This window comes from Orcinus orca, chromosome 13, assembly GCF_937001465.1.
Source record: "Orcinus orca chromosome 13, mOrcOrc1.1, whole genome shotgun sequence".
NCBI classification, from domain to species: Eukaryota; Metazoa; Chordata; class Mammalia; order Artiodactyla; family Delphinidae; genus Orcinus; species Orcinus orca.
This window is the reverse complement of record NC_064571.1, coordinates 75985940-76011347: the sequence shown is the minus strand read 5'-3', so window position 1 is coordinate 76011347 and position 25408 is coordinate 75985940. Positions and strand designations below refer to the sequence as shown.

General features: G+C 43.6%; 1 protein-coding gene and 1 long non-coding RNA gene across 2 annotated transcripts in view; one reads left to right on the top strand and one right to left on the bottom strand.

The window, feature by feature from the left end:
- LOC125960903 (uncharacterized) overlaps window positions 1-1986 on the top strand; it is a 38352-nt gene extending 36366 nt beyond the window's left edge. Inside the window, exons 2-3 of the long non-coding RNA XR_007471055.1 lie at window positions 1160-1236; window positions 1343-1986. This is a non-coding gene — a long non-coding RNA (uncharacterized LOC125960903). The remainder of the gene's footprint in view (window positions 1-1159; window positions 1237-1342) is intronic.
- Window positions 1987-2106: 120 nt separating this feature from the next.
- APOB (apolipoprotein B) overlaps window positions 2107-25408 on the bottom strand; it is a 39489-nt gene continuing 16187 nt past the window's right edge. Inside the window, exons 17-29 of the mRNA XM_004274849.3 lie at window positions 24940-25107; window positions 24272-24483; window positions 21553-21735; window positions 20726-20847; window positions 17628-17838; window positions 16897-17072; window positions 16583-16770; window positions 15968-16113; window positions 13807-14180; window positions 5732-13291; window positions 5237-5351; window positions 4952-5138; window positions 2107-4047 (exon numbers count right to left, since the gene is read on the bottom strand). Of these exons, the coding sequence (XP_004274897.1) occupies window positions 2407-4047; window positions 4952-5138; window positions 5237-5351; window positions 5732-13291; window positions 13807-14180; window positions 15968-16113; window positions 16583-16770; window positions 16897-17072; window positions 17628-17838; window positions 20726-20847; window positions 21553-21735; window positions 24272-24483; window positions 24940-25107 (11283 nt within the window). The 3' untranslated portion in view covers window positions 2107-2406. The remainder of the gene's footprint in view (window positions 4048-4951; window positions 5139-5236; window positions 5352-5731; window positions 13292-13806; window positions 14181-15967; window positions 16114-16582; window positions 16771-16896; window positions 17073-17627; window positions 17839-20725; window positions 20848-21552; window positions 21736-24271; window positions 24484-24939; window positions 25108-25408) is intronic.

Below are 25408 nucleotides of genomic sequence, written 5' to 3'. Positions count from 1 at the left end.
AAGATCCATTTCAATGGTCTCCATGAAAACTTCTTGATTCTTATCCTTTCCTGTTATAAAGCCTTCATAGTACTTTGTTTATACCCATCACGCGACAACACATTCCACCTTTGATAAACAGATGGACAGACAGACATCCAGGAACTGTGTCTTGCTGATTTTTGTCTCCTCTGTAGAGCTTTTGTGCTTAGGACATAGAAGCATTTAATAAATGTTCACTAAACTGGCCAGTTCTCCTTGTCTCCATTCTCTCTCCTTGCCATAAACTTGTTTAAATAATCATCTAATAATAATAACACTTCGTTTCTACACAACATTAAAGGTTACAAAACGCTTTCACATTATTATTTCAACTGATTTTCATGGGACAGCCTTTCAAGGCAGGTAGGATAGATATTATCCTCATTTTGTAGATAAGAAAACTGAAGCTCACAGAGGGGAAATAAGATGCTCAAAGCTCCAAACAAGTAAGGAATGTAGCCACTAACTGAACCCAGAGAAGTATCCTGATATGTAGTGGAAGACCAAGGTAGAGGACAAGCAAAGTCCAAGCCCTGCCAAAGATCCCTTCTTCCAACTTTACTGAGCATGATAAAGATACTCTAAGCCAGCCAGGGGCACCTCGTATAAGGGATACCAGTCAGGGAACTGAACAGGTGGCACTGTGTGATTCTATGATCATTTTGAATTTGTGTCTATTTTTTCCTCCTCTCATGCCCCAGACACAGATATGGCCACGTGAGCACCAGGAAGCTTGGACTCCTCCTTTCCCTCCAAATTAAGCCATAATCCCAGGCCTCCTTTCAGTTTGAACACTCAGTAGATCCTTGCTGCTCACAGCTCGTCAGGGAAAGTCTCAGAGTTATGTCTGGAACCGCTCACGTGCTGCTGTGGGACCTGGGCCTAATTTCTCCCCTTATCTCGCGCTTGGAACTGACCCCTTATCTACCCTCTCATTCATTCACTCAACTATCTGTCCATCCATCTACCCATCCACTCATCCATCCATCCATCCATCTATTGATTCATTAGCCAAAAGACTTTCTTTGAGCACCAGATCCATACATATCCCACCTCCCTATGACTCTTTCTGGCTCCTCGGTTCTAGACAGAAGAATCCTGCTAAGGTACCAAGAGGCTAATGTGTTTTCTTTTCCAGGTAACGCTTGTGCGTTGTAAGAGTGGCCTTTACCAAGGGAATTTGAAGGCTTTATGAAAGAATGCTGCAGCTTGAAGGTATCTGGGGATAAAAAGGGCCTTTTCCAAACAGGTCTCATGTAGGACTTGGGGTGGTCTCCAATTTCCTATTCCCCAAAGGTCACACCCTTCCTTTGTCCTCCAGTGCCGCTGAAATGCAAGTTACCGCTGACCTTCCCGATGACATTAGGGACAGCTGGGCTGCACGGCTTCTCTGCAGCCTTCCCTCACCAGAGCTCATCCTGGATGCTCTGACTGGATGTTGCCAGTGTTTAAAATCAGAGTTTGAGGTGAGTGGATGTAGTAGGGGAAACGCTTGGGTTTTGATTACACTTAGGATTACTGGATATTAAGCTTGGAGAAATAAAGAAATTCAAGAGCATTAATGTATGCTTGGTCCCAGAAATGTTAGGAACCCATGTCCCAAGTCTCCTCTCCCACCCTTACTTCCTCTGCCACGAATGGATCCTGGCCGAGCCGCAGGGAGCCTTCTGGGATCCCTACTGCCATGAAGCCCTTGCCGTTAGGACTTCTTTCTTAGCCACTCCTTTTCCACTGCTGGCAGGTGAGTCAAATAAAGGGCCTGATGGTTTATCTCAGAGCCTAGCAGAGAGCCTTACCTGGCAAAAGCAGACTGGTTGGTGAGGAAGGTTGTGTGGCACATACTGAGATGCTCCTGTGGGTCAAATTATGTGAAAGCCTTTGCAAATAGTTGTTCATTCTCACTTGGCAAATACAGTCTCTGAGATCAGTTACTTTCTTCAAGGTGGCAAAGTGTTTCCCTCCCTAAATTCTCCTTTTCCCCTATCACTCAAAACAGTGTGTGTTCTAGAGGTTTTGAAATGCCAGACATTTGAATAAATTACCTCATTTCTCTATCTTTCAATATGAATGAGTCACATTGAGTGGTATGAGACACAGTAAAGAATTTATTTATTTGTTCTCGCTCTCCCAAAGTTTAGCAGAATAACTCAGATCCTGGTTTTCTTTAACTTGCAAAAAATGTCATTTCCCAGAGTTCAGAGACCCTCAGAGATCTGATGCCAGCTTCGATGCAGGTCCAGTTCATATGTGTTTCTGCTTGTAGTCAGCTCCCTGCTACAGGGCTGGCTGGTGGATGATTATATTAATACATACAGTTTGAATTTTTTCCCTACTATGTGGAAGTTTAATTGGAGCAGAAGAATAAATGAGAATTGCTATAAAAAATTAGAAGGTGATAGTAAACTCTCCTGGAGCAACCTTTATGTAGGGGCTCATGCCATTGACTGTGGCCAATTGTAGCTCTTTCAGTAACTCCATGATGTATCTCAGAAACATGTGGTAGTTTTGAATGGACAGGTCAATCAATCTTTTGGACTCAGCAATGAATTTTTCATAGTAATCAGAGAGTTGGTCTGCAAAATCCTGTAGTTTATATGTGAACTGCTGGCGGTAATCAGAGATGATTTCCTTCACTGCAACAGCCCAGCTTTTAATTATTTCCTGAGCACTGGTAGAAAGCTCTGCAATCTTCTCTTTCCCTTTTCCATCTGCATCGGCAAGGATGCTCAGATATTCCTGGAAATCTTTCTGCACCAGTTGCTCAACCTGACTTGAGAGTTGGGAAGCAAAGCCAGCAGCACTGACAGTGTATTTGGAATGGAAGTCCTTAAGGACATCTACTAGCTTCTTGATCAGGTTGATGAACTTTTCTTCAAGTTCATAATATTTCACTGTCCAGCCAACCATACTTGGATCAAAATATTCTTTGCGAAGAGCCTGCACATACTGATGGAGCTGCTGTAACTCTTGAGAGGCTTCCTGAAGTTTGTTTTGAACAAGTTCATTAAACTCACCAAAGTTAGGACCTAGGTTTTCTTTCAGGAGTCTAAAAACAAATGAAATGAATGTGTCGAAGGTTATGCTGATGTCGTGTTGGATATCATTAATGAGATCAGTAAATTTCTTCTCCTTCAAGCGTTTAAGGTCTTCTTCTATCTCCTGGAAAATGCTTTGTAGAAACCTCTTAAGATTACTTAGCATCTCTGTAGTCTTGACAGACTGGAGGTCACTAAGTGCCTTTTGGATCTCTTGTGATAAAGATTTCAACAGTTTTCCATACTCTGAGCCTATACCTATTAGTTGATAGTACACTGAATCAAAGGGAAATTTATTCTTTAGGTCCTTGATTAATTCAGATTTCTCCATCAGGTCTTGGAAATAGGAAAACAGTATTTCTAACCCACTATGGATCTTTGAATGTACCTGGGACAGTAGCTTACCTACTTTCTTCAGGACCATAGTGTAGAGTTCGTCTTCAGTGTAGTTCCCGGCTCTTCCTGGGAGCTGGAATCTGGTGGACTTTAGGAAATCAATGAACGAGTCAATCACACGGTTGACTGTCACATTGTATTCCTGAGTAACTCCTATTAAGCTGTCAAACACCTTCTTCTGGAGTCTCTGGAAACCACTGTGGTCCTCCTGAGCCAACAGTTCCTGGTACAGACTCTTGGCCGTGTCCTTCCACTGCTGGTAGGTATTAGTGGTGCCTCTGGCTATCCTTCGGAGCCCCACGTCCACCTCATCAATCTGCCTCACGGCCCCTTGATACACCTGCTCAGCGCTGTTCTGCAAACCTCTTCTCAGTTTTAAAGAAGCATCTCTCAGATCGAGTCCCGTGTACTCCTGGTGGTACTTGTTGACATAGTCATAAGAGGCCCCCATGGCCTTGGGCATATTGTCTTTGAGAGAGCTTAGCAATTCAGACACTGCTTCTTCTTCCCAGTTAGCTTTAATCTGAACTTCATCATCTGATTCCGGGGCCCTCATCTCAATTTTGACTATGTTGAGTGTTTTATCTGGAGAGGACTAAAACCAGCAAAAAAGGATGAAAAGAACATGTTTTCAATTATCTTGATTTCACATAATATACTACACTAAAACTTCATTAGCAGTTAAAAGTAAAGATCAGAGGATCTTTCATATTCTGATGGGGATTTATCTTTCATATGTCAGTTCATGTGTTTGTCTTACGGTTAAACAAATACACTCTTGTTAATTCCTCTTTAACACATGCCCCAGAAAGGACAAAATTATGTAAGGCATTTACACAGTAACATTTAACATTCAGGCCTTTCTAGGCCTGAAGATCAGAAGAGGACGAGGAGGAAAAGAACGGGGAGAAAAACACAGGGAGAGACTAATTCAGAGAAAGGAGAAGTAACAAAAAAGAAAAAAGTCCAGGGCCCACCGAGCAGAGACCTAGAAGCCCAATATCAGGGGCCATCCATCCTCTAAGCCTGTGATAAACTTTAATGACAGAACCCGATTATTTTCTCTCCTCTACTGATGGCATCTTTGACTGGGCCCTGGCAGAGCTTGTAAAGTACATGAGAGAAACCTGGCACATCTAACAATCCTACTGTGGGGAAGAATTTTGAAGCCTCAAATACTCCAAGAAGCCCCAGTCTGAAAAATGTACTCAGCATATGGCAGGGTTTTTCCATGATTTAGGTGATGAGGCAAAACTCTCATCTTTCTAGAACTGCCCAAATGTAATAAAATAATAGTGGTCATACGAGGTCATGTGTGCATGTAATACAATCAATAAAAGACTCCTAATACGTTCTGGAGAATAGCTCAGAAGAGAAGTTCAACCTGCTCATTGCTTGTGTTGCACCTAGTTTGGGAAAGCCCCTAGGTAATACTTTGTATTACCTGCCCATATTCTCTGTTTGCTCTTGGGGTGTGTAACCCACTAGATGGGACTCACCTGAGGGCGGTAGTAGAGGTTCCATCTCAGTAAGGTATCGTTAATGTTCTTCATGTCGATGACCACAGTGCCTATGGCTGGGGAGGCTACTGAGGAGGAGTGGTGGTTCTCGCTTTCCTGGTAGCGCAGACGGACATCAGTTAATGTCGGGCTGGTGATGTTAAGGTCGACCTTTCCATTCCAGTACCTGAAAGCAAAAGAAAGCACATGGGCTGTCACGAAAGGGATGTGGAGATGGCAAACATCACAATGACTGGAAAAGAGATGAAAATAGAAGTTCCATACCCAAGTCCTTGATATCTGCCAACTTCTTCATACTCTGCACTGAAGTCACGGTGTGCAAATGATCCGTTAGTTTTACAAACTAACATGCCACCTTCAATTTTGTGTGTTCCCACGACTGTATGGGAAAGATTTTATATTTCATTAGATTAGTAACTGCAGGATATAAACATTTTCATTGTGAAAGCAGAGAATTCTATCTTAACTGTCTTATATGTTTGAAACATGCGGTCCTCACTTAAAAAAACAGGAGACCTTTTTAGTCCTAAAATGATTACAGAAAAATCTATTTTCTCTGAACCTATCCTTCAGCAGTGTCAGTAGGTTTTCAACAGGATGGTTTTCACATGTGGGGTATACATGTGTCTCCTTCCCGCCTCTTTTCAATTTTGCTATAGAGAGCAATTTTGCTTCGAGTCATATCTAAATACATAATTATTTATTCACAACTCGCACTGAAGAAATAAAGCGTGTAGGGGAGGCAGGAAATTTCCTTACCGTTTAGGTCATATTCCAGGAACTGAATGGTGGAGCTGCATGTGGAATCCAGGAATGTTTCAACGTGATCCCCTTTATTTTTCAAACCAGCACTCCAAGTGGCATTATACAAGGGAGAGGCCACCTCGAAACGTGCAGTCAGTGTTCCAAAGGAAGGAATGAAAATTCCAGCAGGTACAGAGAACTTCATGGAAGGAATCTCAATAGTCTGCTCAGGCATGGTGACTGTTGGCAACTCGAAGTCTGCAGTGTTGCTGGCCACCACATTTAGATCCAAAACAGCACTGCCAACTGAAATACTTTTTGGAAGGGTGAAGTGGGACACAGTTAACTGAGATGCAGGCACAGTTATCTCAAAAAAGGGAACTGAGGAGACTTCTGGTTTAGAATATTGTGCTAACACATCAACTTTGGGGAATTTCACTTTGGGTAGTGTTGGTATGTTGAGGGCAAATGGCAAAGTACTTAGCTTCTTGTAGATTTTTATTTCACTGAAGTCAAGTATGTAGGATGGAACCTGAAGATCTGTAAAGGGGACGTGGAATGTAGGTGTGACATGAACGGAATTTAGGTTATTTAGTTTCAGTCCAGGAATAATGAATTTATCAGCCAATTCTTGCACGGGGATAGAAACAGGATAGCCATTGGGGTTTTTGGTATATACAAGGGCAGTTGAAGCACGGAGATACTGTTTCCTATCGTTGGTGGTGGTTACATCCAGCTTTAGGAGGTCCCACATGCTCTTGTCATAAACTGGTAAGACAGCATCTTTGAGGAACCATAGGTACCCTTCTAAGGAGCCTGCCATGTCAAGGCGTGCCTCTTCTTGGCCATTGGAAAGCTGTATGTTGTTCTGGAGAGACCCAGAATGAACCTGGACCTGACTTTTCCAGCTCATTTTCTGGTTCTCAGTGTTAGCATTCAGGGACACTTCCTGGCCAAGGTAATTGATATTAAGGAGGGAATTGGGCTGACGTGCACGGACCTGAACAAGGGCTGATATTTCCCACAGGGAAAGTTCCAGGGTGGCTTTGCTTGTATGCTCTCCAGATGTTAAAAAGAGGCCCCCTAGCTGTAAATGGTTTTTCGTATTTTGTTCCCAGATGGCATATATGCGTTGGAGAGTGGTTTCTCCAGCAAAATTTTCTTTTACTTCAAGGTTCCAGATACCATCTACTTTGGAAGCTCCTAGCAGCTTCACAGAAGATCGAGTACCCTTGGAATTCAAGTAAGTGCTGGCCTCACTGGCAAGAGTTCCTGAATATTCCCTTGAAAGGATAAAAGCCTTGACACCTCCTTTGGTAGATGACTCAATGGAAAAGTAAGAGGTGAGACATTCTAAGCTGAGCTTGTGGTCAAACGCCCCTGTAGCAGTAGTGTACACATGGGGCCAACTGAAATCATACTTCAATTCAATGGATGAAGAGACAGTAGGTTTTGACTTGGTATTTCCATTAAGTTCTTGCTTGAAATTCATTCTCAAAAGTGGAATTTGGACTCTTGCAGTTGTTGTCATGGATGCATCCATGTTTTTCTTGGTGAAGCTAATAGTATTGTCATGATTGCCCTCCACGAGTTTGTTACTCAGAGACAAAGCTGTGGCTAGCTTCAACCCTCTTTTCCTTGTCAAACTTGAGGTGCCCTCTAATTTGTACTGCAGTGCATCAATGACAGAAGAAGAGGAAGTAAGAAAATGAGCCACAATATCTGATTGGTTATAAAGACCAACATTGGTATTCAGTGTGATGACACTTGATTTAAAGGAAAAATCATAGGTAATATTGCCCATGGCTGGAATTAGAATTTTGTTTGTGGTACTCAATACCTTGAACTCTGGAAGAGAAAGCTCAAGAAGATTCCTAGGGACATGAAGGGTTGGCAGCTCTAGGAATGGCGGGACTAATGTGTATGAGGGCACGTAGGCGCCAGAACCCGGGATGGTGATGCTGGGGGTACTGATCTCTTTGGGGATCACATACCCGAATGTCAACATCTTCACTGTGAATGGAGACACTTCAATGTTGGTAACTGGAATAGTGTATCCAGGAATTTTATAGAACCTGGGTTGCTGGTTGAGGGATTTTTCAACCTTGTACTTATCAAATGTAATTTTTGCTTCATTGTAGGATTTGATAAAAAAATCTAATGCCTTGTTTCTGACTGTCTCGAAATGCCTGTTGAAGGAATTGATGTTACGATTGATAAATGCATAAAATCCAGCCAGAGGAACTGGGATGGAATGCTTGTCTTTGTTTTTCTTATACTGAGCCTTTACACTTAAATCGAATGATTGCTTTGTTGTTTTCAAGAATTCCTTCAAGCCTGTCTTTTCCCATAAGGAGATATCTTTCACCTGGGGTGTTGTGAGGTTTGTATAAGGTAGAGTCATTTCAGGGATTGTTAAAGGAATGTTTAAAAAATCCAGGTTGGCTTCTCCATTTATCCCTATGTGGGCCTCGATGCTTTTCTCATTGTTTCCAGCAGAGAAATTCTGATTGTACTTATACTGATTGAACCTGGCACTTGATTGCCAACTTGCTTGCTGGGCACCAGGACTCAGAAACAGTGCATAATTATTCAAAAAGTCTATCTTCCCTGTCAATTTTAATGGAAAACTAACTCTCAAGTTCCCTTCATTGTTTGTGGATGCGGTAAGCGCATGTGGCTGTGCTGAAAAGAAAAGAGAATTTTTCAGAGTTCCAATAACCTTTCCATTTAAATGCGCATCGTGGTTGCCAGTTATCTCTGCCTTCCCTTCTCTAAGCAGCGCCATACCTTTAGCAGTTAGAACACTGCGGCCCAAGTACTGGCATTCAGCTTGTGACTGGATTTCAAATTTAGAAAAGTTGAGGAAGCGAGATTCATAAACTATATTTTGGTTTACTCTTAGGTGTTTGCTATTGATCTTATTAGATAATCCAAAGGACGTGATGGGTCCTTCCACAGTAAAGTTACTTTGGGATTCCTGTGTTCCCTCATCTGAGAATTTGTGGCAGGCCAATTTCCAGGACCCTGTTCCAGAAGAAGTCCATGCTAGGTGTCCAGCTTCCAACAGGGTCTTGATTTCACTGCGCAGGTCAGCCTGGCTGGAGAAGTCCAGTTTGGGGATGTTCAATTTGTGGAAGTACTTTGTGTTGCTGTCCAGGGTAAGCTGATGATTTATCTTGACAAGCACACCGTTACTAAGCTCCAGTGTATTTTTTTCTGTGTGTAAACCTGCCACTGTGTTTGATTTTCCCTCAGTAGCATTTCCAACAAATAGCACTTCACTCTCATGCTCCATTTTCAGGTACTTGCTGGAGAACCTCATAGATTCCTTCAGAACCAGTGGATTAATCTTAGGGTCTGAGAGTTGTGCGCTTGCTTGAAAATCAAAATTGAGAACTTCTAATTTGGATTCTCCTTTGGCAGTGACAGAAGCCTCAATCTCTGCCTGGTTTGCAGAAGCAGTTACATTCTGAATGTCAGCATTTGCATCTAATATGAGAAGGGGAGATTGGATTTTCAAAATGCCATACAGCTTGCCAAAAGTAGGTACTTCAGTTGTGTGTGAGATGTGGGGAAGCTGGAATTCTGGTATGTGAAGGTCAGAAACTTGAAAATCTGTAACATTGAGATGTGGTATGACAAATTCTGGAATTGTGATTTCTGGTAAATGGAAGTCTGGCACAGGGATTCTAGCAAGAACCGTGTCCACCCCGCTCAGATCCCTCAGGTACACTTCTGGGACTGGCCACTGCAGCTCACTGTTCAGCATTTGGTCAATGGTTCTGATGATCTTTGTTTTTATTTCTACCAAGTCAACTGTAAAGGAAGGGATGTGGAAGGTATTGAGGACAGTAAATTCTGGCGTGGAAAACCTGGATGGGATTTTTATATCTTTCAACTTTTTGAAGTTGATCTGAACGGATGGAATCTTCAGATCTGTCAGGGGGACAATGAAGTCAGGAGTCTGATATGTAGCCTCCTGAAGGGCACGGAGACTGACTTCAAAGGCAGGTATGGTCCCAAAGGTGGTCTGGATTTTGGGAACAGTGAACCCTTGTTCTACTAATGTTTTCAGGTTTTTGGCCCAGTCTTGGAGAGAATACTGTTCTGCAAAGTCAGTAAGGTTCTTAGCAGCAAGATTCCACCAATCGGAAATGTAGGTGACAAGTGTGCTGTAAACCTGGCCAACTAGGAACAGGTATCGCTGGACTTCCTGCTGCATATCCATTTGATACACTCGGTCTCGTATATCTTCTAGGGTGTCTTGGAATTTGGCTTTCATGTGAACTACAGAAACCCGTAACCAATCAAGGAACCAGGTTACTTTGGTGGCCTTTAGGTTTTCCAGATGGACTGAGACTGTGGCCTTGACGTCCTCTGTGAACAGCTGTAGTGCTTTAGCTTTCTGTGGAAGTCCCAGAGCCCGAATTTCACCATTGATTCTCTGAGTCACCTCACGAATTTTATTATTGGTTTCACCTACAAACTGGTGGTAATCAAATGACCTTAACTTCTTTACCAGCATGTCAAGGAATCTGTTTATTTCCTCAATGAATTGTTTAAAAGACAATGCTTCAAGCTGCCTGAGAGCATGGTCGGTAAACCCAATCAATTCCTCAACAAGATCTGCCATCTTGACTTGCTGTAGGACACTGCTTAGCTTCTGAACAGTCTCCTGCAGCTTGTATTGGTGGGCCAACTGCACTGACTTATCCATTAAAACCTGGATGTGGTGGTCTATTTTATATGTCTCAGTGAACTCATGGACCATGACTCTGAAAGCATTGATTTCCTCAATTACTTCAAAATCTTCAAAAAGATGTGTAACACAGTATTTGACATGCTCAATAATTTCCTTTATTCTTTGAAATGAGATTGTAGTTCTCAACTGATCTAAGAGCACTCTGACATCAACAGCTTCAACCTGTTGTCTGACCTTGTCCGCAAGGTGCTGGATGTCTACATTCTGAATCTGCACATGGAGCTGCTGCAGTTTTTCTTGTATCTGGATTCTGATTTGATACTTAGTATCCATATTTTGAATCCAAGATGCAGTACTACTTCCAATTTTGTTAAAATCAATATTTTCAATCAAAAAACACAGATCACGGATTTCTTTTAGTACAGTTACACGGATATGATAACGTTCATCAAGAGTTTTCAATTTTTCAATGATTCGATCAATAATCTTAGCAATAGCTGCCTTAAAATCATGTAAATCATAATTATCTTTAATATACTGATCAAATTGTATCACATATGTTTGTAGCTGAGATAGTTTTCCATTAAGGTTGATTTTGGCATTGTCTAATACGATCTGCAGATCATTTTCTGTAATTCTATAATTTTCTGTGAAAGCAGTTAGTTTCTCCTTGGCACTCAAAACTTGTTTCTCCCAGTTGAATGCATTCAGATAATCATTAACTTGCTGTGGGAGTTTGTCCAAGGCTGCTGTGTATTTCCTCATGCGTTCATCAATATTGATGTGTTTCAATTCTTTCTGTATAGCTTCCAGTGCACCTATAACTACCTCTCGAGTCTTCTCAAAATATTCTGGCAGGATTTTAAAGAATGGGAGGTTGATGGTGTGAACCTCTTGGTTCTTATCATATTTTACAGAAGCAACAAGAGTGAATTCTTGGGGCTGGTCAACAGCATCCCTCAGCTCTAAAGCGTCAATTACACTGATGGGCTCACTGAGTAAAAGTGGCACTGTAATAGGGGAGTCCAGCACAGTGAGGTCAGCCAGGGCTCGTCCACTGAGCTCAACACCAACTTTTTCTTTAGTGTTGTAAGCACTGAAGTCCTGGCTGTATTCATTTTGGTTCAATTGGGTCTTGAGTTTCCAGGTGCCTGTCTGCTCGGCCAGAGTGAGCAGGGCACTGATTTTGTGATCAAGAGCAGTCCTGATGCTCCTCCTGGACACGAGATGGTGACTTGTGGATCCTCTGTAATCATGAGAAAAAGTAAAGGCCAGAGGTTCTGCTTTCAACAGGAATTTGCTATACAGCTGCCCAGTGTGTTGTCCCCAGAGAACCAGTTTCCCATTGCCATTTGTATGCGTGTCGACGGTCATTGTAAATGGGGCCACTGCAGAGTGGAAAACATTGTTGAAATGCAGGGAGTCTGAATTGTAGTTTGTACTGATGTCAACGGTTGAAGCGAGCCCAGCGATGTTAGTGTTGAGCCGATGGCTAAACTCTGCCCCCTGCACCTTAGCTACAGTGTCTGCTTTATAACTTGCTGATAAGTCAGCATAAGAAAGAGTGTAGATGTGTTTTAGTTCATTATTTTGGTAGGCTCCTTTTATGGTCCCACCCACATTCAGCTTCAGAGGTTCAAGCCGTAATTTTCCATTGTTGGTCATATCCAGAGCACTGAATTTCAAGTCGTTGTTTAAAGTAGTTACCAGGGAATAGGGCTGTAACTGTAGATTAAAATTTTGCTTATAAAACTTGTCAGAGCTATAAATGTTGTCAAGTTTGGAAGAGAAGTCCAGTGATAACCCTGCAATGTTCAGATTGTTTGTGTAGTCAAGTTTCATTTCAGCGTATGAGCCCATCATGTCATTTGAAAGCTTGAGTCCTTCCTGGTTGATTCTGAAGTTGAAAATGTTTTTGCTGTCGACCCCCAGAATCATGGCCTGATAAGCACTTCCCAGTGACACCTCTGTGAGGGTAGCTCTTCCATCTAGACTGAATTTTGCATGGTGTTCCCGGAAGCGGCCATTTGTTGTTAATTTCAGGGATGCCCCAGAGAGGCCAAGCACGGCATTGAGTTCATTCTCTAGCATTAGGGGACTATACTTCAAGTTGGTCGTTGCACTGGTAGACATTCCATCTTGGGCAATCCTTAGTGTTGCCTTGTGAGCACCACTATTAATTCTGTCAGTGCCCAAGATGTCAGCATTTAACTCAAGACCACGGGAGTTTAGTGATCCGGAAAGCAGGGTGAAGAACTTCAGTGACTTGTAATCAGCCTGATACTCAGAACGTAGCAATGCACTTTGCTTAGAGAACGTCAGATCCATCTTGTTCGAAGTGGCAAAGTCCTCATACTTCCCATTGGTGTCAGATTTCAGAGTCAGCTCGTAGTTCTCGTACTTCAGGGAAGCGGTATTTTTCATGAGGCCACCTTGCAGATCCAAGGTGGAGGTAACAGAGACTGTTCCATCTTCATATCTTCCTGTTATCTGGTTGGTGCCCTGGAGGTAGGAGGAGTTAAACCTCATGTTGGATTCTCCACTTAGCTGGCCAGTGGTAGGATCCCTCTGATAAGACAGGCCATATACACCTTTAGCGTAGAACGAAGAGGCTCTGAGCTGCCCATCAATCGTGACCTCTTTGACATACAAATGCTGTTTCTTTTTTGAGTCTAAATGGACTGAAGCAGATATCTGTGGTCCCCAGGCACTCGATGCATCAAATGTCAGAAAACCTTTTGAGGCTGGATTGTTTCCAGTTTTCTCCACGTGACTGAATTTGACGTGTGAATCCAGGAATTTGTGGTGTAGAGACCCATCACCCGAAAACGTGAGTGTATTCCTGTGGTCATACGTTGTTTTTGCAGATCCTAGCATAAAAATCAAAACACATTGGTTAAATGAAGTCATGCACTTCCACAACAATTTCTATGTTGAAAGTCTTTCAATAAGGAAGTCCCATTGGTCTTGGTCAGTTGTGCAACAGTCTCCTCCATTTATAACATGAGCACAAAATCTGATAGCAAAAGGCATTCCTCCTGGAGGCCTTCCCTGACCACCACAGACCTTGCTGGGTTCCCTTGTCCTCCACTGTACCTTACACACTATACCCTATCACAGCACCTCTCACACTGAATTCTAATTGCCAGTTTATCTGTTTTCTCTGTTACTGCCTAGTAGAATGCTTGATACATAGGTGTTTAATACATATTTCCGAAGGAAGGAAGGGAGGGAGGAAGGAAGGGAGGAAGGAAAAAGAATAGGGTTCCAAGTAGCAAGAACAATGTCTGCAAGAAAGCCCAAGTTTTTCCCTTCCCAGAGGAGGCTAGCCCATTGGAACCTGCAGCAAATTCGCTCTGTGAACCTCCCCTTGGGCAGGGCTCACCTTGCACATGGTAGGAGAGCAGGTCGACCACGGCGTCTGCCTTCACATGGCACTGAGCCTGGAGGCTCAAGGAGTCTGTGCTGGTGTTGCCGCCAGTATAGGAGGCGGACCAGTTATACAAGTTACTGTAGGTATTTGTGGAGAGGTCTAGAACACCCAAGAGAGGCACCCGCAGTTGATACAACTTGGGGATTGTAAAAGTGGGGACTTGGAACTCTTGAGATGGCAGGTGGAATCCCACAGGCTGGAAGTTGAGGGCCGGTGTCCGAATAGTCTCTAACATCTTTAGATCTTTGGAGGATTTGCCACCAAAAGGCAAAGGGATCTCAATGTTCACACTGTTCTTGTTCAGGGTGTATTTGATCCGACCGTCACTGAAATGAAGAGCAAAGACAATGTCCCCACAGTAAGACAGCAAGCCCTCGAAGTTCTCTGCCACCTGAGCTTCTGAGCGATAGTGCATGTGTCTCATTTCCAATCCTGCACTGCACTGTTCCTCCTGCTGCTCCCCGGGCCTGGCGTCCCTTGGCTTTAACCTCTACCTACAAACACTCACATCCGTTCAAATCCCTCCCAAGAGCTGTGTCCTTATTTCTACCATCCCATCTAAGTCACAGTCAATTTCTCTTGTTCTTATAGTGACACAGTCGCTTCCACCTATCTCAAAGATCTTTTCATAATCTGCTTATATAACTAGCACTTATTTGTTCAGTTGTCAGTGTCTACACAGTGTCTTCCTGTGGGGGGGAAGGATTACACCTTATCCAGTTTTTATTTTCTCACTGCACCTAGTCTAATCTAGTACGGCACACGGGATACTTGATACGTATCTGCTCAACTGAATTGAGGCATCTTGACATGTGGAAAGAGCACAGGCATGGGCATCAGTAATCTTGAGTTATAACGTTAGTATCAGCAATCAGTGGGAGCTGTGCTAGTGAATTCGCCTTTCTGAGTCTCAGTGATGTTATCTGTGTGGTGAGGATGACAGTACCGTTTCTGCTGATCTCACAGAGCTGGTCTTGGATATGAAATGAGAAAAAAATACCTAAAATACCAATCTTTTCCATACTATGCACATACAATGGACTGTTTTGACAACTCACAAGAGGAAAGTAGGATGGCAGAGTGTAAGTGTAGTAAACAAACAACTATTCATTGCATTACTCCGTCAAGGACTGGATGCTGCCTATCCAGATCCCAACATTCATGATGAGATCCCATGCTTGATAAGGCCCCATCCACTTCTAAGGTCCTGTGGTCCTGCCTTTTCAGCACAGCACAGACAAGACTGTTGGTTGGAAACACTAGGAGTGAAGGAAGAGGTTCCTGGGTCCTCTGAAGCTGCCACTTTTTTTCTCTTATCTTCATATTTTGTCCATATGACTGTTTTGGTAGATTTTAGCCCTTTCACACACTTATCTGGCCTATTACACTTTGCTGCCCAGACACAGACTATGGAAAGGCCCATGTGACACAGGCCACTTGTTTTCTAAACCCTGAGGATAACACAGAGAACAGCCAATCCAGAACAGACTGTAGTCTTTTCAGCTCATGCTCTGAGTTTTAAATTTTCATGACAGAAATCAAAGCATCACATGTATTTCTGTAAGTACAGAAGGGGACCGAGCATTTTCCAATCTGACTTCCCCATAAGGATGATGCTATTTTGCTAAAGTGACATATGCTCTCAGAATGTGCCTTCATTCCATGCCCAATGGCTGTTCTGACCCTGTGAGCTCAACAGCAAGCCTGTAGCCAACAAGTCTGCCAGCCACTCTTGAATTCTTCACGATTATGAGTATATCCTGATCCTGAGCATAAGGCGAGTTCACTTACAGCAGAGGAAAAGTGAATGGCTTTCAAATTCAGTTTTAAAACTAAGTGAATAAAACATCTTACGGTGGAAGTACCAGCATCTCCTAATTACTTTCTTAGGTTTTTTTTTTTTTTTTTTCCGACTGGGTTGGCATTCACATTCTGACCTCATATTTAAAAATGCGAAAATGCCACAATGTTTATGTGACAGTTACTAATCTCCTTAAAATGCTTACCTTGTTTCCCTTAAAAATGTAAATTTAAAAGAAGTCTAGATCATGCTAAGTAAAATCTTCCATTTACTTTTCATGGTTCAAGAAATTTTTCTGGTTCCTCTTTTTACCTTTTTAAGAAGAGGTTTTCTGGGATGTGGAAGTCTGGCAATTCCATTTTCTGGAGGTACAACTCTTGTAGGCCACTGAGATGATCTTGTAAATTCTGGGCATAAGGAAGATTCCTCGATGCCTCCTGAAGCCATGTACTTGTTGCCTACAAAATAATAGAAGTTTTGAAAGCAATGGGCATGGGTGGGCATCAAACACAGTTAACATCAGGTGAGAATCCGTATTTGGCAGCTCGATCACTAAGCAGGACGGTATACTCAAAGTTAAAAAATAAATCATAAAAATTATGAATTTTGGTTGTCAGTAATTAATCTCTTCCTGTATTTTATAAAAGGAATACGTAGCATAGTCAAACCCCTAGTCAGTGTCCTGAAGCTCCCTGTGATATCTTAGGTAACTCTTCTGCTTAGTAGTATTCATCTGGTATTTAAAAACATAGCCTTGTGTAACTGGGTAACTATGCATACGTGAGTGCTTCTTTTTCTCCCCAGGAATTCCCTGGGGGTAGGAAGCATGCCTTATCCATCTCTGGATACTCTTTCACCTAACTCAGAGCTGACTATGTAATTAGCACTTATAACTGTGTATTTATTGACTGGCTGATGTGTACTTACAACTGCTAATTTGGAACCCATGTGCCGGAAAGTCATGTTTGTTTGAGGAACTCTGTGATCCAGGAGACTACTGGCATACATTTGCAAACTTTTAGGATAATCAGAGAGATCCACAGGGAAACTGGAAGCTGCTTTTTTGGTATCCACGTTGGTGCCTGTGTTCCATTCAAATTCAATCTTCTCTTCATCTGAAAACACACACGTGAAATAGTTGTCAGTAGTGCCAGGTCAGCTCCCACCTGTGGCTGTCAACACGCACTGCTGTCGAGTACACCGTGCTCTTGGAAGTGCTCACGTGGGGAAGACGTGCTTACCATAACGCCATGCCACCTTCTTGGAAACTGTTGAGCCGTAAGCTGTAGCAGATGAGTCCATCTGCAGGAGCAGTTTTGAGGGAGACCACTGGGTGAGGATCTCACTTCTGGCTTCTGCTTGCAAACGGGGTATGGAGATAACACCTTTGATTTTGCCTTCTTCCTTCCTGTCATAACTATTGAAAAAGAAAAAGTTGACATCAGTGACTCCATTCATTCCAAAGAGATAGGCAGGGTTCAATGCAAGTTCCACTTGTGGCGAATGTGGAATGGCTCAGAGAAATGACCAGAGATTGAACTCCTTAACTTCTAAAGCTAACTCACTACAAATTCAGGACACTCCAGGGAGGTATGGGAGAGAGAAGGTTTTCGAAAACTGTTTGAATCCTGCTCTACCATTTACTAGCTCTACTGCCTTGGCCGAATTATTTAACCCCTCCGAGCTACCATTTCCTTATCTATAAAACAGGGAAACTCATACCTATCTGCAGTTTATTATGAGGGCTGAGATAATTTCTTTAAAGTACCCAGTATAGTGCCTGATGAATAGTAAGTACCCAATGAACGGTAGGCAGATCCAACTGGACACGTGCAGAGGGTCACAGTGTTGAGGGCTCTGTCTGCCCCTTAAAGTGCAGACCCCTTGGTCAGCTTTCAAGCTGAAAAGGAAGAAAGGAAAGAGCCACGAAGGCCCACAGCTCAGGTCAGACCCCGCCTTGAGCCTTCCTTACCTCATATGGCCGGTGAGGGTGACCTCAGTGATTTTCTTATTCTGAATGTCAAGGGTGAGCTTGTAAGACTTTTCTTCCTCAGCAGATTCATCACGAACTCTGAGGACTGTCCCAAGGTCAACATCAAAATCTGGAATCTGGATTTCACTGGACAAAGTCTTACTCTGCCGGTTATATGTGAACATCATAGTAGCCTCGGTCTGCTTCACACCTGGAAAAGTGTACAAGAGAATCAAGATGTCTATTCAGAAGATATGTTTAGGAAGGAAAGAGAGAAAAAGGCAGAGAAACCTCAAGTACTTAATGTGCTCAAATGAGGACACAGTTCAGGATTTTACCTTAAATTTTTAACTCAGTGGTACTTGCACATTTGTTCAATCTGTAAGTATTTACTGATTGCTTATCGCGTGCTAGGCACTGCTCTTGGCACTGGAAGCCCCTGCCCTCATGGAACTGACATTCTAATGGGAGGGGTACAGACAATAAGCAAGTACATTATTTATGTCAGGTGGCAATACATGTTTGTTCAGAAGAAAAGTAAAACCGGATAAGGTGATAAAGGAGAGAAAGGGATAGAACAGGTGCTATTTCACGTGTGGTGGTCAGAGAAGTTCTGACAAGAGGATATGTGGGCAGAGACCTGAATGAAGAGAGAGGCTGAGCTGTGCTGCATTCTGCAGGGAGAGCCTTCCAGGCAGAGGGAATCAGAAAGGCAAACGTTCGGATATGAGAAAAACTCAGCGTGTTCAGGGACCAGTAAGGGCTCGGGGTCCTTCTGTGTCAGGCACACGTGACATCTCTGTATGATCGTCTGCCTACGACACCGTTCCTGGTTCGCTGCCACCCTGCCCTGCCTTCCCCTCTCCCCGGCTCCTCCTTTCTTTGCCACAAGATTTCCAGGCTTCCTTGAATTCACAGGTCAATACCCATTTTACATCTCTTGTAAAATCGTTACTTGACACTTTTTTTCAGTATGTGCCCCCTGCGTGCCCCCCCGCCTTTCCTGCGGGTTTTGTTTTCCTTGTTGAATTTTGTGACATATTATTCCTACATAAAAAATCTTCCAAAGTGAACATTTAAAGCCTGTGCCCCCATCTCAGGATGTGGCAGCCCTGTTCTTCAGCTGTTCAGGCCAAAAACTTCGAGTCGTTCTGATTGCCTTTTTTCTCTCACCCTGAACACCTACTGTATCAGCAGATTGTTGTCTGCCCAGTCTTTAAAACATGGCCGAGTCCAACCGCCTTTGCCATCACCACTCCAACCCAAAGCACCACTGTCTCTGGCCTGGATTACTCTGACGGCCTACATACTAGTTTCTCTGCTCTTGTCCCCACCTCAAGTCTTTCTTCAACATAAACATAAATCAAACAGTAGCTTCTTCAAAAATAAACAAATAGGACATAATCAAACTTACAACCACAGCAAAGGAAACCATGAACAAGATGAAAAGACAACCTACAGACTGGGAGAAAATATTTGCAAACGATGCGGCCAACAACGGCTTAATTAATTTCCAAGCATACAAACAGCTTTATACGGCTCAATATCAAAAAAAACAACCCAATCAAAAAATGGGCAGAAGAACTAAACAGACATACAGATGGCAAACAAGCACGTGAAAAGATGCTCAGCACTGCTAATTATTAGAGAAACACGAATCAAAACTACAATGAGGTGTCACCTCACACCAGTCAGAATGGCCGTGATCAGAAAGTCTAAAAGTAACAAATGCTGGAGAGGGTGTGGAGAAAAGGGAACCCTCCTGCACTGTTGATGGGAATGTAAATTGGTGCAGCCACTATGGAGAACAGTATGGCGGTTTCCTAAAAAACTAAAAAGAGACTTACCATACGATGTAGCAATCCCACTCCTGGGCATATATCCAAATTAGACAAAAACTCTAATTTGAAAAGATACATGAACCCTAATGTTCACAGCAACACTATCTGTAATAGTCAAGACATGGAAGAAACGTTAAGTGTCCATCAACAGATGAATGGGTAAAGAAGACCTGGTATATACATACAACGAAATACTACTCAGCCATAAAAAAAGAATGAAACACTGCTATTTGTAGCAACATGGATGGACCTAGAGGTTATTGTACTAAGTGAAGTAAGTCAGAGAAAGACAAATATCATATGCTATCACTTACATGTGGAATCTAAAAAAAAATGATACAAATGAACTTATTTACAAAACAGACTCACAGACATAGAAAACAAACTTATGGTTACTAAAGGGGAAAGGGGGTGGATGGGTATACTAGAAGTTTGAGATGAACAGATACACAGTACTATATATAAAAGAGATAAACAAGGATCTACTGTATAGCACAGGAAACTATAGTCAGTATCTTGTAATAATCTATAATGGAAAAGAATCTGAAAAAGAATATATGTACAACTGAATCACTTTGCTGTACACCTGAAAGTAACACACCATTTTAAATCAAGCATACTTCAATTAAAAAAAAATAGTAGCTTCTTACTTCACTCATCGTAAAAACTAACATCCGTACACAGCCTAGAAGACTGTCCTTCCCTCACAACCCCCTACCTCTCTGACTTCATCTACCATTTTCCTCCCTGATCTTCCTGCTTCAGCCACACTGGCTTCCTTCCTTTTCCTCAAACACAGTAGCCATGCACCTGCCTCAGGGCCTCTGCACCAGCTCGCCCCTCAGCCTGTAACGCTCTTTCCACATGGCTTATCCCCTTCCCTCCTTCACGTCTTTTTTTTATGCTCCCTTTACCAGTGAGGGTTTCACTTATCATTCTAAATGGCACTGGCTTCCCCCATCCTTCCTCCTTGCTGCCACTCCTGACATTCCCTAGACCCCTCTGTGCTCTATTCTTCTCCCCAGCACTAATCTGACTTTCTGAATATTTACTTGGTTGTTTACTGTAACTCCACAAGGATGGGGACTTTATCTCCATTGTTTACTATTCTAGCCTCAGCTCTCAGAACAGGCCTGACGCTTATCTGGCACTCAGTAAATATTTGTTAAATACATTAAATTAAATATATTCTGCTTGTGAGTCCTGGACCTGAGACCGAGGGCAGAGACATAGAGGGACCCTTTTCTGGGCACTTGCCTTTTGCCTGAGTTACAAACTTCAGCATGTCCACCAAAGCTTCACCGTCTCTCTGGAGTTCGTAGAATGCCCTGGCAGAATACTGCTCTACTTCTCCTGTTGGCTTCAGTTCCAGTTCAAATCTAAAGATGTTACGATGCGTGTGATGCATAATGTTAGAGCTTTCATGATGGTGACAACGTCCCCAAAACAAGTCAGCCTCAACTGCAACAAAAATCTGGTCCTTATTTAACATTGTCTCTTGTCCTTAACTAATGATGATCTTTACGATCCCTTTCAGTCCCTCTGAAAGCCCAAGGCAAGGGCAGATCCCAGGGTGCCTGGGGTTTTGGACAAGCAGGAGTTGGTTGGTTGTGTCAGCAAAGCTGAGAACGAGGATAAGACTTGTCCTGTAACTCTTATTTTATTTTATTTTATATTTTGGCTGCACTGTGCTGCATGTGGGATCTTAGTTCCCCGACCTGGGATCGAACCTGTGACCCCTGCAGTGGAAGCGTGGAGTCTTAACCACTGGACCACCAGGGAAGTCCCTTGTTGTTTATTTTTTGAGCAAAGACCTCCCTTAGGGGTCATGACGCCTCACCTTCCAGCACCGCCCCACTCCTACCCACCTATGAAGACGCCCACCCTAGACTCAAAGGTTAGGTAGGTACCCTTCAGGTGTGTTGGGCAAAGGACAACTGTTCTAAATAATCAAAGGACGGTGCAAATTCCTGAGGCTGGTGACGTGACATCTACAACACACAGCGTTTTTTCTTGGCCCTGCTCGGTTGCCATAAGGTAGGAGGTAAGCATGTGCTGGGTGGGGACACTGAGACATCTCTGACCTGCTGTCCCCAGTCAGCGGGTAGTAGGAAGAAGAGTCTGTGGAGCTGGCGTTGGAATAAGCAACCGTGGTGCAGTAGTTCAGGCCAATAAAGAAAGGCTTGCAAGTTGACCAGGACTGCCTGTTCTCAACGAGAGGTGGGATCACTTCCGTTTTGGTGGTAGACACCAGATGCAATGTGTTACTGGTGAAGGAAGAAAAAAATCTGAGTTATCTTCAAGTCACGGACCGAAATGAACATCACTGATTCTCGCAGCACAAACGCCCCCTTATCCTGCCCTCTGTCTCCCCTCTGTCCACACCCACCTCAGATTCTTTGATTTACTCAGAAACAAAGAAAAGTAAGAACATTAACAAGGCTAACAATCACGGTGACTCTTACGTTTCCTGAAACAACTTGCACTAAGATATTGCACTAAGTTCGTCACATTTGTTATCTGTAATAGCCACAGCAGTGGGCATTAAGAGTCTCCTTTTACAGAGGAAAGAGGCTCAGAGGGGTCAGTAATCATCGCTGGGATCTGACCTCAGGGCTGCCCCTTCCTCCCTAAAGTGTGGATAAGAGGTGTCCTGCTTCTCTTTCCTCTGAAATCTCTCTCTACTAGCTTCTTTCCACCAGCATTAAACATGCTCAAGTTTCTTCTCCCACTGTGTGTACACACACACACACACACACACACACACACACACACCCCTTTCCTTCCCTTCTAGCCCCCTCTTGTCTCCCTCACAGTCAAGAAATTTGTCTGCCTTTGCAGTCTCCACTTTCTTTCAACACCCATCTCACTGGACAGGGATCTGACTTTCACCCCCATGGTGCTTCTGGAATTGCTTTCATCAGCAGCTCCAGTCAGCTCCAAAGGACATTTTGAGGCTTTGCCTTCCTTGATCTCTTGGAAGCATTCAGTAGAGTTGCTCACTTATGGCCAGATTAAGACTTTTGAACCCGAACCCCCTGAAAAGATTATGGTATCCTCCTCCCAAGTACGTACTTAAAAAATTAGTAAGTGCCAGAAAGTTCAACAATGTCCTGATTTCATCCAAGGACGAAAGGATCTTTGATATATCGTGTTCTTTTCTCAGTATTGTTTCCTCATCTTGGGGTGCCCTAAGACCAACGTTTGCTGGTGGGCTGGGACCCTACGTGCCAGCGTTGGCCTGTCTATGGGGTGATCCACCCCGTGGCCACTCCTGGGCTTCTGGGCCCCTTTCCGGCTTTGGTCACCCCTTCTCACTCGTTGCTGCTTATTCCTCTCCCCTTCTCGTGTGTCTGTTCTGGCTGTTTCTGCCCTAGTCCCTCATGCCTTACTCTATACTAATCACTGTTGGACTTCAACCGCCGCTATGTGCCAGTGATGCCCAGATCTGTATTCAGAGCTCAGACCTTTTCACTGAGCTCAGACCCACTGGTCCGCTGACGCCTGGGTGTTCTCGTCGGCTGGCTCACAGGACTTCCAGTGCAGCGTGTTGAAAATAGACTTCGTCATTGTCCCCCACGCCAGCTGCTCTTCCTCTTTAGTCCTTATTTCAAAGAAGGGCACCCCTGACTCCTCCTGCCTCTTTCTCCGCCCCCCCCCCCCACGACCACCATATTCAGTCAGTCAATCACCAAGTACTTGTGTTTCTACCTCCTAAGGATTTCTGGGGTTGGCTCACTCATCTGTCAACCTGGCCCTTGTCGGGTGTGGCCACTATCGTCTCCCTCCTGTATGTGATTGGAACAGGCTCCTGACTGGTCTCCCTGTTGCCAGTCATGCCTCCTTTCCACCCATTTCCCGCTCTGGAGTCAGAGTTTTCTAAAGCACCGACCTTATTTTACTTATGCTCCCACTTGAAACCCTTTTGCCTTCAGAAGAGCCCAATCTCCCTAAGACGGCTCACAGGCTGACCCTTGCCAGCCTCTCACTTCCTCTCTCACCATGCTCCCCATGTACTTGACCTCATGGAATTTCTTGTAGTTCCCAAACCGTATCATTTTTCCTTCAGGCCATTTCATGTGCTTTTCTCTCTGCCTGGGAACAGTCATTCCTTTCTCTTCTGTCTGCATAACTCCGACACAGCTTCCAGGGATCAGCTCAAGTGTGGCTTTCTTCAGAAGGTTTTCCCTAACTGCCACAGGCTCCGTGATATGTCATTTCATGGTCCTCTCCTGCTTCCTCTAACCGAGCCCTCACTCGATAGTCACTGCTGCCTCACTATATCTGAATGGGCAAATTAATGTGTCCAAAATATGGAAACTAAGGTAAATCAATGTTTGAAGATTTCATTGAAAATGGAGCTCTCGATAGGAGGCAGCATCCCATAATCAGGAGAGTAGGACTTCCATGCTTCATGCACTGAACTAGCCACTGCAAATCAGTATGTCCTTTGGTGGTTTTCCTGGGAAAAATACCCATTTCCCAAAGATGACTTGTCTATAGCTAGTGCTTCTTCATTCTCAAAACAAACAACAAGAAAACACAACCTAACAGCAACTAATTAATCAGTAGGTCTTAAGTCTCATCTTAGTAAAATGTGAAAAGTCGAGGAAACTGTAATCACATACGGAGTCTAGGCCAGGTTAAAAATAGGTAATCCAGTACCTTCTCTCTCTCCAGCCACCACCGCCCCCAGATCCACTGGGGCCTGAATTATCTCAATCAGCTGTCTAGCCTGGCCAAACCCTGTAGTCATAATTCCTTCCTTCAGACTGGCTCATCAGATCTAACTGAAAGAATTACCTGCCACTGAACAGCCTGACTGGCCTCTTAGGAGAAGGAACGATGAACTCCAGCTGCCCAGCTTTCAGGGCTACTCTCGCCTCCAGGCCTGTCTCATGGAAGAAGTTGGTGTTCATCTGGACCCCACTCCTAGCAAAGTCCGGAATGATGATGCCCATACTTGTCACAAACTCCACAGACACAGACGGCTTTGTCACCAGTTCTGCCTGTATCTGTAAGTCACAAAACAACCTATTCAGCTTTGTTAAATAACCTCAGTCCCCTGCAGTCAGATCAGCCATCCTTCCCGCCCCTGGGCAAATATCTCTGAATGGCTCACACCAGAGGAAACGTTACTGACATTCGTTTGTAGGAGGAAAAGCCAAGTTCTCAGTCGTCCAGGGCCAGACTGATACCCAGGAATAGCAAGTGCCCAAGTTAACTTGAAGCATAACAAGACACAAGGACGACAGAAACAGCTGAGTTCTCATGCTACTGCCGTGCCCCAGCAGGACTAGCAAGGTGGGGCATCCTAGTGGAAGCCTGACGTTTGTCGTAACAGTTAACGAGGTGATTCCAATGGTGACGCACTTCATCTTGAACTGGAAACACATTTTTTAACTTGCACAAGACACCCACCCTGGAGGAAAAGAACAACCTACGGAAGGAAAAAGTGGACGGAGTCTTACACTGGCTACTTCCAGTTTCACTCCAGCCTTGATTCCAGGAGTGATGACTCCAGAGGAGGACACCTGCAGTTGTAATCCAAGTCCGGTGGGGAGTTCAAAGGCATTGTCCATGAAGATGTAGTGAAGAAACAAGTCACCCTTTGAACCTTTCCTTACGAGCTCTTTAATCTGTAGATCCGACAGGGGAGACGAAAAGTACGCCTCATCAAAGTGGGCTTTGTGAAATGCGACCTCCCCCCCCATTAGACAATGGTTATTCTTCTTTATCCAGAAAGGAAGGGACCAGCATATTTTAATTAGCTGAATAGTTTAATAAGATGAATGATGATTGATTTCAACAAATTGGGATACAGAAAATTGCCCTGTGTAAATACCACATTGTTTTCAACTGGTGATTTAGAAGGCATTTCAGAATATTTCTGGGCCTCTGAGATTTATGAACTTTAAATATCACTGCATAGCATGGCTT